Source organism: Cryptomeria japonica, chromosome 9, assembly GCF_030272615.1.
Source record: "Cryptomeria japonica chromosome 9, Sugi_1.0, whole genome shotgun sequence".
Classification (NCBI taxonomy): domain Eukaryota; kingdom Viridiplantae; phylum Streptophyta; class Pinopsida; order Cupressales; family Cupressaceae; genus Cryptomeria; species Cryptomeria japonica.
In genome coordinates this window covers 56,726,817-56,744,691 of record NC_081413.1, presented here as the reverse complement: position 1 = coordinate 56,744,691, position 17,875 = coordinate 56,726,817, and the positions used below count along the sequence as shown (strand labels likewise).

At 35.1% G+C, this 17,875-nt stretch overlaps 1 protein-coding gene across 1 annotated transcript; it reads right to left on the bottom strand.

Annotated features, from left to right (window-relative positions):
- Positions 1-10,636: 10,636 nt before the first annotated feature.
- Positions 10,637-11,980, bottom strand: LOC131040508 (phospholipase A1-Igamma2, chloroplastic-like). The gene has a single exon (XM_057973454.2). It carries the CDS (start codon positions 11,978-11,980, stop codon positions 10,637-10,639), a length of 1,344 nt encoding a protein of 447 aa, XP_057829437.2.
- Between the last annotated feature and the right edge of the window lie 5,895 nt (positions 11,981-17,875).

Sequence of the window (17,875 nt, the reverse complement as noted above, 5' to 3'; positions counted from 1 at the left end):
TATTTTTACTCATTTCTATTTTACAAAAATTCAATCTATTACACTAATGTATCAATATATGTTGACCAATAATAGGAATTTTTTACTACACTAGCTTACTTGTGACCTATATGTTTGAGGATTCCCTGAACATTACAAGGAAATTCAATTTACGATGAGATAAACTACATTACCTTATGTGGGAGTAGACATCAAGAAACTTGGTGAGCTTGGAAAAAAAGGTTTGACTTCATTGTAGAAATCCATAAGAATATGAGGGTATTAGAGTCACTACAAAAGATATTCAATTCATCTCACTTAAATCCACTAGATCTCTAAGTGTTTCACGACCCTTATACCAAATAAAATTTTATGGTTAGAAAAAAATATTAACCAAGAATCAAAATATATTCATCAATATACTAATCTCAGTTATTAGTTCACTCAATCTAAGTTGTGAATTGGTGGATGTATGCAAAAAAATATAATCTCAAAGGAATGCAAATACACAATGAAAAACACTCAAAATTACAATAACAATGCAACAATGAAGCTTGGACAAGATGAAGCCAAGCCAACACAAAATGAAGCTAAAATGAAGTATGTCAGCCTCCTTGATGCAACGATTTATCCTACGATAATAGTTTTGATGTGTGCTATTGCTCATAATTTTATAAGCATAAAGATGCTTAATGTGCGCAAGATTGCTTCAAGAAGGTCTAGTTTTTCTAAGGTCCATAGTGAGAGAATGAGAGATTGGTGTAGTAGCACCCATAGGTTTGTCATGAATCCAAGAGTCAAGGTTCGATTTTTTGTCTTGTTTTGTGTTGATTCATGTTTTTTTATTAAGGAAGAAACAGGTTTTGAAGGGACCCAAAACCCTTTACATCAAGATTACATAAGATAAATCATTTAAAGACCATACAGAACAAAACCAATAGACAAAACCCCATGGGGCTAAGAGACAGCAGAGACAAACAAAAAATACCACCCAACCTACTAAGACATCAAAACACCAGCAAACTGCGAGCACCGACACAGCAACAGAAATAGAAAATCAACCCAAATTTGTAAGATTCTCAACAACATCAGCACTCAGCTGATGCATCTTCTTGGTAACATTCTTCAATTCCAGGATGTCCTTAGGCATTTCAGTGACTCTTTTATTCAGGCTAGCCCAAGTAAGCTTACCTAGAGGACCCGACTCTTCTGCACCAGTAGCCATATCCTTGTCCACATCCACCACATTCATTTCCATATGATATTTCTCTAACTTGCTAACCATGGTAGACATAGTTTCAACAGAAACCTTAACAATGTTATGAATTCTCTCCATTATGCCCCGAAGGGTAGCCTCGCATTTGGAAATTCTAGCCTCCATGTCCACAAATTTCTTATCAGAAAACTCCTTAAATTTTTGGGCGGCTTCCATGTTTTTAACCATACAATCAATCATGAATTGCTTTTCGCTTTCTGTCCATAGAGCACCCATCGAAGCCCCCTAAACCACCTCCTTACTATTACTAATAGGATGAGCACTAATACCAGCATGCAACATATCTCCAACACTCACATTAGACTTCATAATTTCCATCTTGGAAGATAAGGACTGCTGCTTGAGATTAATGTTCTTATTCTCATAAAACACCCACCTAAAAAAGACGAAAAACCTGTACAGAGTTGTTCTTGGCAATATTGAGCACATCAAATGGGATCTCCTGTTTGGGATGAAAATCCTGTGAAGTAAAATCCACTTTACACAATTAATGATGATTTGGAGTCATTTTGGAATTTTTTGGGTCATTTAGGTCAAAAGTTGTCAAAGTTGTTCAAAAGTTGTCAATGTTGTGATGACAACTTTTACATTGTAATGCCAACTTTTTGAAAAATTGTTAAAACTTTTTGAAAAGTTGTTAAAAGGTAGTTGGAGGTTTGTTGAAGGGGAAAACTTGATTGTAATAGAATAAATATGCCTTGTACATATGACCCTAGGGGTTTTCGAATGTTGGAGAACAATTGGAATGAAAATTTTGCATCTTTGAGCAATAAGATTTGGTGGTTCTCTCACGTTTTTTATGATTGTTTTGATTTTGTATGATTTGTACAAAATTTGTACATAATGTACATGATTGGATCTTGTAGAGTAATAAATCACCTCTTGTTTACAATTGGTTTGGTGGTTTTACATTGATTTTGGAGAAAGTTATGGCCATTTTACCATAGGAAACCCTATAAGACTATTTTTTTTCCTAAAAGTTGTACAAGTTGTTGCAGCAAATGGTATGAATTGTATGGTTTATTAAATGATCTGAGACTAATTGGGAATGAAATTGATTTGAAGCTACTTCAATTTTCTTTTTGTTTCATTCAATTTCATTGAGTATTAAGAAAGATATTGTAAATTTTTCCCAAACTGGTAGAAACCTTACCTAGGGTAACCAATGGCAAAGAAAAATGTGTATCTAGCTTTTCCCATAGTGAAAATGCACAGAAATTGGTGGGGAAGCATCTGTAAATATGTATTTTAATTTTCCATGTTTTCAGATCTCCAAGTGAAGGTTCACACCTATGGTAAGGGATTGAGGGTCTTATATCTCTATGTATCAGACAATTAAGGACATCAAAGTTGAAGAAACATCTTGTAAGACAACATAGGATTCATACCTCTTGTGTGTGGTGGAAAAAGGATGTGTGGGGACCCTATGCATAAAACCAACTTGGTTGGAGGCTATTTGGTTGAGTAAGCACAAAGATATGATTGGTTGTCCTATAAGGATAGCCTGTGACAATTTATGATTACCAGTACTATTGTTGCAAAACAAAGTCTTGTTGGAAGGTTGGGAAGGTTGGAAGTCCTAGGGACTGATACTAGTACTTATGTAGGTTCCCCAATTCAGGTTCAAGGGTTTCTCCTAAGACATAAGTGTGTTTCTTTGGCCTTTGGCCATCAATGTTGACAGTCCTAATTGCAAACGACTAGTGTGTGTGTGACAATGTTGGAAGCCACAAATTTATGCTTGTTATGGTGTCACAAGCCTAAGACCAATGTACCATGATGTCCATATTGCCTTGTAATTTTGGAAAAATCCTTTAATGGTGATCAAAGTATAGAGACTAATAAGTGTGTCCAAGGGTGTCTATATGGGATAGATTATGAAACCATTGCCACTGTGAATTGAAACACTTTAGTGTGCCCTTTCTCTGCATCAGAGATGTTTTGGCTAAGTGTTGAATGAAATGGAATGAAGGGCTAGTATGAAGATCTGAAGATCAGGGGTGGAGATTTATTTGGTTCTCATATTCCTTGAGGTTGACAAGTGTCAACCTAGGAAGGTATGAGAGGACAAGGTGGCTAGAAAAGAGAATGGGAAGGATGTTAGGATAACCAGTGAACAACTGAGAAGGGGGAGGTGAATCAGTTGTTAACGGATTATAACTTTTAATCCACAATACAACCTTAAACAAATCAAGTATCGGTAAAGCACATACAGATGCCAGTAGGAACATATACCGGTAAACAATACAACTTATCAATTAACCAGATAATCAATGCAAAACAACTATACCACATAACACCATTATTTGTACGTGGAAAACCCATAAAGGGAAAACCCACTGTGGGAAGCCTACCCACGATCAGATGATACTTTTGCAGAAAATATGTGTTACAAGAGGGGCTTGCACTTATAGGAAGGCACACTGCCTAGAGCATATTGCTCATTACAAAAGAGTCTCACTGACTATAGAGAGGGTACAACCATCTCAAGATAAATGGACAATAATCCAATAGAGTGAACAGCTAGAAATAGCATCTACCATGAATGATTACAGTCTCGGTTTAGCTCAGTGTCAGAGGACTAAATCCTCTTCTGAATCCAATTCGATCACCAATAATTGACCAACTCCTCTACCTAAATAATATCACAATATTTGCACATTACATTCCATCACCATGACCTTTTCAATAACCATGATACTTTACAAAGAGTTTCTACCTCTTATTTTTACAAACCCTAAGGCTCAAACTGATTAGGTCAACCACCTAAAGATATTATAATAATATCATTACATAATTCCATTTACAATGATATGCCATGTCGGCTTAAGAACAAAACAATAATAACAAATCCATAAATCATTTCGAGACATCCCAGTGACATGTAGAGTACACGTTAGCATGATATCAGTCCATAACCTAGATATGTACCGGACCAATTCTGGGTCCACCATGCTAAAGAAAGAAGAGACTATCTGTTTCCAATTTTGGGTCCACTATAACTTCTACCGGTAACCAAAACTTGTCTATTGGTAACCAACCATAACAGCTAGTGTTAACATCAATGACAAAACATCAATGCAACACATAATCAATTCATCAATAATGCCAACAAAGGAGTGTAAAGAATATTTTCTATAAAGGCATTTCCTATCCTCACACTCGAAAGTACATGGAGATGAGGAATAAAGGAATTTTAAATTCCTTGAGAAGAACAGGTGGAGAGGGGACCCATGTGGGTACTTTTCAAAAGTGACCTTGGCTTTAAAGTCTATGTGGGCAAGTCAAAAGCCATTTATGGAACGAGTTTACTTCCTCCCTAATTACTATGATTAGGGGTGTGCAAACATTTAAGGAGATATTATTAGGTTAATGAGGGGTGATTAAGGTGCAAGTACAGATGATGGAGGATGTCCGACATTTGGAGAGAGAAAGGGAGGAGGAATTAAAAATTGATTTTAATTCCAAGTGGAGGAAAAAGGGGATTTTTGAATTAATTTGAATTAAAAATGGAGAAAAAGGGATAAAGAACATTTAATTAAGTAAATTTAGAAATCATTTTTAATCGAGTGGGAAGGTGGAGGACTATATTTATTTTAGATCAATTAAATACACTACTTTACCTAAAAAAATAAAGGAATGGATGTTAATTAAATAATAATTAAATATGAAATTAATAAGACAAATGCAATGGAGGAACAATGAGGATAAACCAAACCAAACCAAACCCTAAACCAATAATAATTTCTACCTATATTGTAGGTAGTTTGAGTGCTCCTAAGCCTATTATTCCAACATGCAACTAGATACAATATGCATGTCTCAAGGGTCACAAGTATTATTATAGTAGTGATAATGGAGAGAGTAATAAAAGATACATGTTTTTTGTCTTCAAATTTTTATTTTAATTATAGATGGTAGTGGGAAAAGACTAATTAACTTCATTATTAATTTATTAGTGATAAATAAAAAAATTTGGATCAAAATAATTTTAGTAGTAGAATGTATCGTACAATACTTCTTGAAACCTCGCATAGATGATAAATAATTAAGTTTTTCTGAGACAAGGCATGGTCGCATGGATATCCTACCAATCTGTACAATGTTTTAACAAAATAGTCCTCAAAATTCCAGTACTGGCTATTGTTGTATCTCTGGTCCCATGAAGATATCCACATTTGCACGGGTTTTCTCATCCCAGCCTTATCATATGCTCTGATAAATAACTCATCTGGCCAAAACCCTTTGTCTTGTCCAACATAAAGCAACATATGCATAAGAATAGAATAATACTTGAAATTTACATTAATCACATCTCCTTTTAGTTTCTCCAAACCGTGATTAATGACTCCAGCAAGAAAAGTAGCAAAATCAAATAATCTGGGATCCCTAGACTGTAGGTCTGTACAAACAACCATGGCTGCTATATCCATCAAAGGATAAGCCTCTATTCCCAGAACCTAAGCAACACAATATTATGTATATTGGAAGTTTGGATGGAAATAATTAACATCATAAGGAACTTTATCTTCTTTGCCCAATGGCACTAGCGACCCTGCAACTTTAGGCCCATGGATTGGAAGTCTCCATCTCTTATAGATGTCCTCTATATTGAAGTATTATTTTGCCAACTTCTTAGTATCATCACGTTCCTCGAATCTCCAATCCAGATCAAACATAGTGTCAATAATTTCCCTGGTAATTGATAGTATTGGTTTCCCCATATAATCATATATGGTCCTGGTCTTGGGGTCATAGTTATTGGCTAGGGATTTCATGAGTTCAACATTCACAAAGACATTAGCCAATGCTAATTTCCCCAAATTCAACCTCCACAAGTTATTCACAGGATCAGGTGCACTCCTTCATATATACCCAAAAATAAAAAATTCACGACCCCTTATCTTTGTCCATGTATCTCCTAGGCCTTCAAATCTATCCTCCAAACCTTCCTCATCTATTTTAATTTTATTAGACCTAAGGCTTGACACAGGACATTGGTCAATTAGGTCTTCGGCTAGAGAGCACCCTTCGTTTTTCTACCTCTTAGGTTTATCTTCCATGGGTTGGGTCTCTTTAGCTTTCCTAGCATTATTCTTTTTAGAAGACGACCCTTCCATTATCACTACAAAGCTCTAAGAGTGGAAAAACTTACTTGAATTCTAGGTAGACCGCTTGTGAATTTGATTTTGAATTGTCTTGGCTCTCCGAGGCTCGCTGTGAATTCTTCAAGTGTTGCTCAGAAGTGTTTCCCCTTTTGTCAATTTATCGAACATTCATGGTGAATTTATCAGTTACCATTACCAATTGCATAATAGTCACAGAGGAATTTATTTGAATTTATGATGAGGTGACTTCATCAAGGTTTGTATTCATCCTCGGTGAACAAATCTGGCTCTAGTTCTGTGGTCAAACCCATTATTCAAGCCTTTGAAAATCCTGAGCTGATTAATACTGATTCCATTACTAGAGAAGGATCTATTAGACCCCCGATCATTATTGGCACTCCCAATGGCTGTGGAACAATGCTTGGTGACTTCACTGGTCCCTTCCCCCGTAATGTAACCAATATTAATCAATATATGAACCCTACTCTTAACAGGCTTAATGAAATTGATGATGACTCAACCATTCATATCATACCTGCCTTAGAGGAGGATTCTTCTCTCTGTTCGCAAGTGCCCTGCACCCTAAATAGAGACCTCCCTCCTCCTCACACGGAAGCACAGATGGAACTTGATTCTGGAGAGGATGGTGATGAGCTCCTTAAGGCTTTGGCTAACAAAGTTGGACGCCCATTGGGATCCAAAAATAAGGGTCCTTCTACCAGTAAGAAATCCCAATCTCTTTTATGATGATGAAGTGTGTTTCTTGGAATGTTAGAGGTTTGGTAGCTCCAGACAGAAAGCATGTCATCAAAGATTATCTTAATTCAATTAAAAGTATTGATTTTCTCATGCTACAAGAGCTTAAAACCATTAAATTTAATCTTGAAGTTTGTTTGGATTTCATTTGGAAAGACTCGATTAAAATATGCTTAGACCACCCCAAAGGCAAGGGTGGCATTGGAATTCTTATCAATATTAAGTGGGAAAAACACCTCACCCATACTGGTCTCTCCCCCTGTAATAGGGTTGTTTGGGCTACCTTCAGTATCAATAACTTCTTCTTTGGGGTATGCGATGTGTATGCCCCCAATGACTATAAGGGCATAAATGATCTATGGAATTATCTAGCCTCTCTTAGTGACATCCCCTGGATAATTGGTGGGGATTTCAACATGATCGAGCACCATGAGGATAAGTGCAGAGGAAACCCTTTTGAGTGTAAAGTCTCTAAAAAACCTCATTGGGATAGATTCAAACAACATAAGGACCTGCTTGATCCTCTTGCTGGCAATAAAAGGGACCATGTTGGTGTTTGGTACACCTAGTGTAATTATCAGAAGGGGGTCAATAGAATTTACTCTAGACTTGACCGTTTCTATGGTAATAAGAATTTCTTCTCCTTCCTGCCCGATGATCAAGGCAATTTTCTATGTGTCTGGCTTGCTACTATTTTGGATCACCATCCTATTGTTGCCCATATTAATATTACCAACTCTTCCCCTGCCTCTGTTTGTCCTAGTAAGAAGTTCTTCCTTAATACCTGCCTTCTCAAGGATCTGATAGTCCTCTCTGCCATCAATATGATCAGATTCTTTAACTCTAAAGATTAGAGCCTCCTCTCACCCACTACTAGATGGAGCTACAACATTTTTGCATGGTAGAAAATTCTCCAAACCTTTGGCCAGAAAAAGGCCATGGACTACAGGTTCCTCGAGAACGCCCTTACTTGCAATCTTCTTAAACTTGAAGAAAAGTTGCAACAATCTCATGATAACGTAGAGCTGGTTACTCAGTTGGCTAAGGCAAGAGATGCTCTTAGGCAGCATCAACATGTTAAGATTAGAGGGGCTATGATAAGAGCCCGACATCACTGGCTTAAATTTGGAGATAAGGGATCATAATTTTTCTCCAATCTCCTGAAACATAAGAACTTTAGGGAGAGATTTGATAGACTGGTTGTTGACGATAAAGAACTTGTGGATATCCATGACATCACTAAGGCTTTCTCCTTGTTTTATCAGAATCTTTTCACCTCTAAAGACTTTGTTGATGCCAAGAGTTTGAGGCAGAAATGCAAAGCCATCATCCCCTCTAGGATTTCTGATGAAGATTCTCTCCTCCTAAAGCAGAGGATCTCCATTGGTGAGATTGAGATGTGGATACTTTGATATTTTGTACTGTTGTTTATAAATATTTGTCTATAGGCTACTTTGCAGATATTTTGTTATACATCTACCTATTCCACTTTTTTATGTCTATATGATACTCTAGTTGCTACTCTGGTTCTTGCAGTTTGAGGTCTCACCTCCCTATGTTATATTGTAATGTTTTGATTTTACTCTCGATCTTAATATAAAAAAAATTTAAATATGATTTTAAGTCTAATTTATTAAATCAAATTTCATGAATAATAATCAAAACACAATGATCAATCATGGACATGAACGATTTATATAATCATCATAACATCTCGGCATTATTCCAATATATGAAATACTAAGACTTCTCAATGCAAACCCTAACCAAAAAAAACCATCCGATCACTATCTTCATTTGATTCCTCCCCAAATATAGAGTTCAAAACATTCATATTGGTTTTTTTTCAAATGCAATGTAGAATTGCCATATTCTCAATGCTTACATTTGTTAAGAAACGCTCTTGCCAATGATCAATAGCTAGTCGAGATATTGGCATATTCTCGATGCTTACAATTGCTGGAAAATTCGCAACCCTGGAACTTAAAATTGAAATCTCGGTTTGATTCACGGCATTCCAACCAAACATTCAAGAGATGATTAGGTCAATAAAGATAGGCGTTCCATTTGCAACTTCTCATGTATTTGTCAAACCACGTTATTTGATTTGCCGTCCACGTCGTGGGCTTTGATATTTTGTCCAACATGAGATTTTTTATTTTTTTAAATGACAAAGTTCATGTCGGCTTATTCATAATGGTCAGGACTACTACTTTCCCGGTCGACACGTCTCCAATTAAGTATAGCTGGAATATTTATTTTATATAGAGAGAGAGAGTGTACGCCTGCTAGGGTTCTCCGGCGAGCAGTTCATAAATATATCCCTGATAAATATTCATTGTATTGTTTTGCATAAATATATTGTATGTGTTAATGGAAAATTGTAATTCTGATATTTTTTAACTTACAAAAGTAATTATATATAGTATTTTCTTCAATGTTATTTTACAGCTATCATTTTTTAAAATTTTGAAGAGAAAATAAGAAGTAATGTGAGGCTTAATATGCAATTAATAAATGCTCAATTTTAGATAGTAGTTCTTATAAATCATTGTAACAGATTTTTTCTTAAAGTTTCCCATATTATTACACAAGAATGTGTGTTGTGTACGATGAGGTAAAATTAATATTACCTGTCATTGTAAGACACATTCAGTCTTAGAACTATTTCTTTTAGTATTCATAAATTATTTAGACTCTTTGTGATGCTCTATTCTATATATAATCAATTTTATCTCATATCTTGTTCAAATTTTACATACACATTCTAATCTTGTGATCAATTTTATAGTAAACTAGATCTTGTCAATTTGTCTAACATTAGAATAGTTTTCTATTAACTATAAGATACAAAAATAAACATGATAATGTAAAAAATATGTCAAAATATTATTAACAACTTATAGATTTCCATATAATCACCTTACATATAAGATAATAAAAAACACCTAATAAATAATAAAATTAAGTATATAAATGATAATACAAAAATCTAAAAAGCTTTTAAAATGATCTTAATTTAAATTAAATTAAGTGAAAATGCTTCTAAATTTTTTAATAGTATTTGTTGATGTTTTGAAGCCATTCTATGTTCTTATTAATCAACTAGATTGTCCAATATTCACTTCTTTATCATCTAGCTTATTGCATCACTATTATAAAACTTTTAAGACATCCTTAAAAAAAATCGAAACTGTACTTCAAATCTGCTTTTAAAGCTAAAATAATATATATGAAAAGCCTGATTTCAGAAATCAGTGTCTGATGTCTGCTGACCTAATTTATTAATAAAAACTATCTGAAATAAACTTCAAAACTGCTGTAAACAATGTCTATATCTTGGCGCAGCATCATTTATCCAGCATTAACCAAATAAAATTATATGAGTTTTGAATAAAGAAAACATGGATAATAGCAATTCAAATGTTGTATCCGGAATAACTGTAGCTCTCGCGGAGCCGGGATTCTCTGTGGTGAGAAAATTAAAGAAACATACAATGAAATGGAAATGATTAGATTAGAGGGGAACATCCGGAAGACGAACAGGGGTTGGAGTTGTAGGAGAGTAGACCAACATACCATCTATGCGTTTCACCACTTCTTTATTTCTCTTTGCCCACCACTCAGAAGGTATTTGGAGGCTTTCAATGAGTAAGTCGGAGTATTTGTTAACCAGAGCTGGATCTCTTCCCGATGGCTTAAAGGGTAGCTTGTTATTTCCTTGAAAGCCATCAAGTGCATGCAAATAAACCTCCAAGTTGTGGAAATTTGCAGGATTATGCATGTGCCTCAGGAAAGCCGAGCTGCTGCTATCTATACTAATCTCTACTCCCACATGAACATATGCCCAGGGAAGCCAGTGCAGAAGCCTTGTCAGCCATCCCAATTTTTCATTGAAAAAAATCCCTGGAACTTTTGGAACCAAGTCCTTGTGGTTTACCACACGCAGCACTTTGACGCCAATATCTTCCATATGTTGGGCAAAAGACAGATTTCCTACCCGCGGAGACGCGAAGGAAAACACTGTGACGGGAATTGAGGTCACACCATATTCATTCACCATGATTTGTTTTATGTCATATGCGCTCAGGGTTGCCAGTGCAGCTCCCAAGCTATGTCCGGTAAATGTTATGCTCAAATCTTCTTCTTTCTCCTTGTATTCCTTTACTAATCTGGTTAGCTCACCCACTACAGTGTCCCTTGCACTAAGCATGCATCTGACAGAGTCCTCGTCGGTGGACGTATAACAACTGAGAAAACCCTTCTCTATCCTGACATCTGGATTTGAACTGGTTTGGATGTTGGAGTATGTTGTAGCCTTTGATGCCATAACAGGAACCAATATGTCTCTGAGATTTTCCATCCATTCAAATGGAGTCTGCGTGCCTCTCCATGCAACAACTATGTCACGTCTTCCCAATCGCTTTATCTCATCTGGGTCAGTGCAAACTGCAATAAAACCTATCCAGGCAACGCCTTCACTTGATTCCTCGCCAAAAATGGAGTCCAAAAGACTCGTATTGGCGTATATATATTTAGTAACTTGATATCCACGCCCACAATTTAGAAACTCCAGTCTGTGGGCAAGCGAGCTTTTGCTGCGCTTACAATTCCCATAGTATGTGGAAGAGCGCGTATTGTCAAATGAATCATAGCATTGCTGTGCAAAATCACCATATCTGAGTATCTCTGCTTTGAGAAGTGGGTTAATGGGATCGAGCAAGCCATTCCAATGTTTGGCACCCTGGATATCTCGCCACATATCAGAAACCTTTAATTGGTTTGATTTGTCTACAACTTCTCCATTAGTTTTTTCATTTCCCTCCTTCCAATTGCTTAAAACTAATCGAGATATTGCCATACTCTCGATACTTACACTTGTTAGAACACTTGCAGCTCTGGAGGAAAATAAAATAAAAACCTTCTACTTTCTGGTTAATACTGAAATCTGAAATCTCTTGCTCTCTGGTTAATACTGAAATTTCTGTTTGATGGGCTGATTCACAAATTTGCTTCGTTTCAAAAGTTTCAGGACAGTGGATATCAATAGAGAATGGGATGGGATGATGGAAGAATTCGATGGCATTCGTGAGGCGTTCCCTTGACTTGGCATTCACCTGACTTGGCCTCGTTTACTTTGTCCACCACAAATATTTGGAAAACTAAAACTTATAAAGTATTGGCTGTTAATAAAAGAGAACATTCAAAGCAACCCAGGCCCCTCTGGCTAATCAAAGATAACTCAGGATCAATCATAGGGAAAATGGCAAAGCCGATTGCACCTGACACTAATAATATAGCTGAATTCAAAGTACTACAGCTAGGATTGATGGATTGCATCAAGCATGGTCTAAAAAATGTTAGAGTGGAGGGAGACTCAAAGATAGCAATAAATGCAATTAAGAGGAAAAAAAACCCAACTTGGAGACTACAGGCAATTTTAGATAATATAATAGAAAATTTGGGTAGACTAGAGCATTATGAAGCGAAGCATAAGAAGCAAATTCAGTGGTAGATGCCCTATCAAAATTAGCAGCTCAGGGAACCTTCATTCATTGGTGGGATCAGGGAGCTCGGTTTATTGGTCTAGCAGATCAGGTTAATCAGCAAGAATATGCCCCTTATGTCTTTTAAGTGTAAGAGATGGATTTTAGAGAGGAGAGTAAAAAACAGTTAAAGGCGCCTCCTAATTCAAAGCAAATGTCTAAATGTCTATCTTTGGCGGTCTAGTGGGAAACGGATATTTCTTTTTTTGAATTCAAACCTCACTTTACTTCTGGTAAACAACGGGCCCGGACCTAGTGATGTCATCTAAATGCATTCTCAAATTAAGCCTTTTCCTTTCCTCGCTTCCTGAGATCCTGTTGGGAAGAGCCGTCATTTCGGACTCAAGGTATGCGTTGTCCATAGGGTAGCCATCTTAACTAAGCCAGGGAGATTTGGCTTGTCCAAGACAAATATACTCCACCACCTTCGCTGGCGAATTTAATGCAAAGATATTCCTCATAATGAGGCATTAAAGAGCACGCCCGATGATCTTGCCTTACTGTATTCTTCAAGTCGTTAGCATCCCTATCTTGCAAGAATCATCCCAAAGTTCAATTTGCCCATTCCTTTCTTGTCTGAATTCTCCGCAATTGCCAACCATGTTGACAGAGGCTCCACATGGGTTTATTATGAGCATCTATCCAATGCCTACTTCCTGCTTTGGAGCAGACACCTCCATTTCCCTCTCGGTTTCGACGCACCAAGTATCCTTTAGAAGAATTATAGACTTGAGATTGAAGCACCTTCTTCTCCACTCAGAGTTTCCTGTTATCCTGGCGCTAAAAATGATTCTGGGAAGTGGGCATTTGAATAGGGAGGAGTATCCTCGAGACAACACTAGTATTTCTTCTAGGTTCATTGCCTCTCTGATGGACATAAAATTAGCTAAGCAAGTTGTATGGGGCCTCACCAAGAAGCTATTTCCATATGAAATCCTCCAGGAATTCCAAGAGATTCTGAATAAGGCACTCCATGATTTAGGGGCTCCTCGGCCAAGCGAGAGGATTCTGTTCAATGCCCACGGTGAGCTCATTGAGTATTACCCCTTCCTGTTAGACTTGAAAGGGAAGGACCTGGACAAACATAGGGTTTTTGCTGGAGTAGGTCTCAGATATCTCAAGTGGCGGTTCTTAGGGGAAAATCCAGAAGACCAGGGTAGAGAGGAAGAGATCCTTCAATTTGCAAGACTTAATGGAATCCTGCTTCTGAAAGCCGAAGATGAGAAGCTCCAAGTCGAACAAGATTTTCGGGGTGGTGCAAATAGGGGCCATCGTGGGTCTGGTCATGGCCATGGCCGTCCTCTGGGTAGAGGTCGTGGGAGCACGAGAAATGCTTCTTCTCAATCCGAACCCTTAAATGAAATTGCAAGCTAGGTTTCTTAATTTGGTTCTTCTTAAAGACATTTTCGTTGCTTATCTCTAGACTATCATAATAGTTGATTTTTGGCTACATAATTATGTTAAAACCTCTATTATTTTGGCAGTTGAGAATCTGCTATCCAAACTTTCTATAGTTTTTTATGATCCTAGGCTACATAATCTTGCTAGATTTTGGAATGATAGATTATGATGCTTATGGTTTTCTGCCCACCTAGAAACCCTCTTTCTCGAAAGTGCTGAGAATGGTTTCAGAAGCACTCAATAAGCCTTTTTGATACTTCATCATTCAGCTATGTTAATACTATAATTATACATAATTAATATATAACTCGACTCTGCTTTACTGATTAAAAAAAAAAAAAAAACATTCCTAGATTACCTTATGTGATGAGTTACAATTAGGCACTCCCTCGAATTTCTCTTATACTTTATGAAGAAGAAAAAATATTACATAATCAGTTCAGAAGGACAAAATAGCAAATTACAACAACCAGTTGTAGGTGCCCACTAAAATGCTACAGCAGCAGGCTGGGCAGCATTAAAACTCATCAAAGAACATATGCTGATCATCTATTTCGATCTCGTGGGAAGAAAAGGAGTGTGATAGAGAGCCAAACATCTGAGTTTTCAAATGTGTTTGATTATGGTGAGATGGAATGATCTGGATATTGTGTTGTGAGCACCGGAGGATTCTAAAAAGAAAGTTGTCTAGGAAAGTAGAAAAGTGTAGGTAAGAAAGCAAAAGTCCATTTCATAAGTCCATTTCATAGCAGTTTAACATGAGAATAAAATCAAAAGCACCCTTACCACAGAAGGGAGAAGAAAGGGGTGGGCTGAAGACTTTTGACATGAGAAGCTTCCAAATAGTAATTTGAGATCAGATAGTCTTCTTTGTACAACACAATATTTGGAGAAAGTATAATCCTATAATTCCCACTATAATCAGATAAGACGCTTAAATCACACATATTAAGCTTTAATTTTTAGATTTAAAAGTGTTAAATACTCAAAATTTACTGATATTCTATAAACTTAATATGTTGCTTAATGTGTGTGATTTAAACCTCATGGATAAATACAGACAAAACTAGACTTGATATGTTGCTTAATGTGTGTGGTTTAAACCTCACTGATAAATACAGACAAAACTAGAGAAGCTCCATTATAAATAACACGTGTTAAAAAAATCTTAAACATACCATAGATATTGGGCTTATGCTTCACTTATTTTCTAGTAAATGCATGATTTGAAGCCATTATATGTTCTTGTTATTCAAATGCAATCAGATCGCTTCTTTTTATCCTTTTTTCTGAAGAAATTAAAAACAGATTTGTCCAATATTTTTTTATGACTCAATCCAAAACAAAAGAATTTTATCTCATGTTTGATGTTACGCTGCGCATCTTCTATGGATTTGCATTCGTGAAATGACCAGGTAAATAAAGGTGGGCATTTCATTTGCAACTTCTCTTGTATTTGTCAAACCACGTTAATTGAATTGTCGTGCACATCGTGGGTTTCGTTACTTTGTCCGCTCATTCATGGCCGCTCATTCACGGCCGTGACAATCCTATCCTTGTCGACACACCTGCAATTACGTATAACAGGAAAATACAAAGTACGGCGAAGATTCGTGAAGCTTAAGATGAAAGGTACTGGTTGAAGGCATTTTTGACTATTTAATGTAATGTATTCAAATTTTCAGTATTAATTATTAGTCTTATTGGAATGATAATACTATAGTGAGCTGTCGGTACCGACGTGCAGGGGTAGATTCATTACAATTATTGGTATATGATTTTTTTTGTCAACAAAATCATTCAATTCAATTTTTTATTTTTCAAATTTTATGGGTTTTGACTTTATTCATTCTCATGAGAGATGGGTTCTTGTGAACCACTACTCAGAATCATGAGTCAATGAGTTTAATTTGAAAACTGCACAATTGAATCCTGATAGCAATATCACAATTTGATTTCTTGTGTAAAGTCTCCTAGTTATCACTTGATGAGCTAAAGGGGCTCTATAATGAATGGTTCATAAGGCACAACACTTGCTGAAGGTTTTTTCAAATGGGGTTGCAAACTGAGTGGGTTTAACTTTGGAGGAAACTTAGTGGTTAAGTGCACTCAAATTGGAGTAGTACTAAGATGGGTGACCTTCCGAGAAGGACCAATGCTTCACCTCTATGAGCATCACCTAGATGCAATGAGTGCTAAGTGTACCATTCATTCTCATGAGAGATGGGTTCTTGTGAACCGCTACTCATGAATCATGGGCCAATGAGTTTGACTCAAAAACTACACAATTGAATCCTGATAGCAATATCACAATATATTACATCTTTAATGTAAGCTATTTTTTAATATATTTTTATTTGTCAAAGTGAGCATATATGATATTTAAATTAAGAAACAACTACTTTCAATTTTAACTAGCAACTCTTGCAAAGGCCTATAAAAGATATTTTCCTTAAGTTTTAAATATTATATGTGAAAATTTGTGTTATCTACTCTCAACAAAATTGACATTATTTCTTATTGTGAATGGAATCAACCTTAAAATTATTTATTTCATTTGTCATAAGTATGATTATATTTAGCCTTTTTGTGATGCTTTATTCCATATGCAAGTAATTTTAGACTACTAATAAATTGCTTCCTTTAAGGATTTTGTGCTTTTAATTTTTATTGATGTTTACACATCCATTAAATAAATGTTTAACAAATAATTTAGATCTGTATCTAAATTTTTACAGTTTTACATAAATAAATAAATATATATATATAATATTAAAAAATATAAATTAATAATATTATTTTGGTTATCCTTGTGCAATTTAATAATATAAAAGTTTGATAATAAAATAATGTTATTAATAATATAATAGTAATATTTATAATAATAAATTAATAAATAACAACATAATAATAATAAATATATAAAAAAATTATGCAATAATATTATAGTATAATTAAAATATATTAATAATAATATAAGAATTAAAATACAATAATATAAGAATCATAATATTTATCTATATGACTCTAACCCTAACATAATCCTAAATCTAATCATGCTTCTAATTGAATGTTAACATATTTAACCTAAGTCCAACCTAACACCAACTTTAAACATAACTTTAACTTAACCATAGTCCAAACTTAATTTGGATTATATTTAATATATCATGTATTTTTTAGTATATAATTATAATATATTCATAATATAATAACTACAAGAATTCTATATGGCACTAACCCTATGTTTATCTTAAATATAATCATATCTCTAATTGAACTTTAACATATTTAACCTTAGCCTAACCTAGCACCAACTTTGAACATAACTTAAACATAATCCTATCTAAGTACAATGAAAATACCACTCTCATCACTCGTAGCCTAATCATGTGCTTATATTTTTCTTGCGAATTTTATTTGCAACCCTAAGATTGAAATGGTTAAGTATGCAATAATAAATTAGAACAATTCAACAATTAGATTTATTAATTTAAAAAGAATGAACAAAAACTAATATTATATTAAATTAAACAACTATTATGCTATAAACTTTGTTGAAGATTATTTGAATTTTTAGTCTAATTTTATTTGCATTAAATATATTTAAAAATGGATAGTAAAATTCCTTATTTGGATTCCAATAGACTTGACACTGGTCACTTTATTGTTTTTATAGCGTAACTATTAAAATTCATATTTTAATTAGTATCCTATGTACATATTTGTTTGTTATGTATTATTAGTGTCTTTTATTTGTTTGTTATCTATTATTTCTTCTACTTGATAATTGTTTGCAAAATGCAATA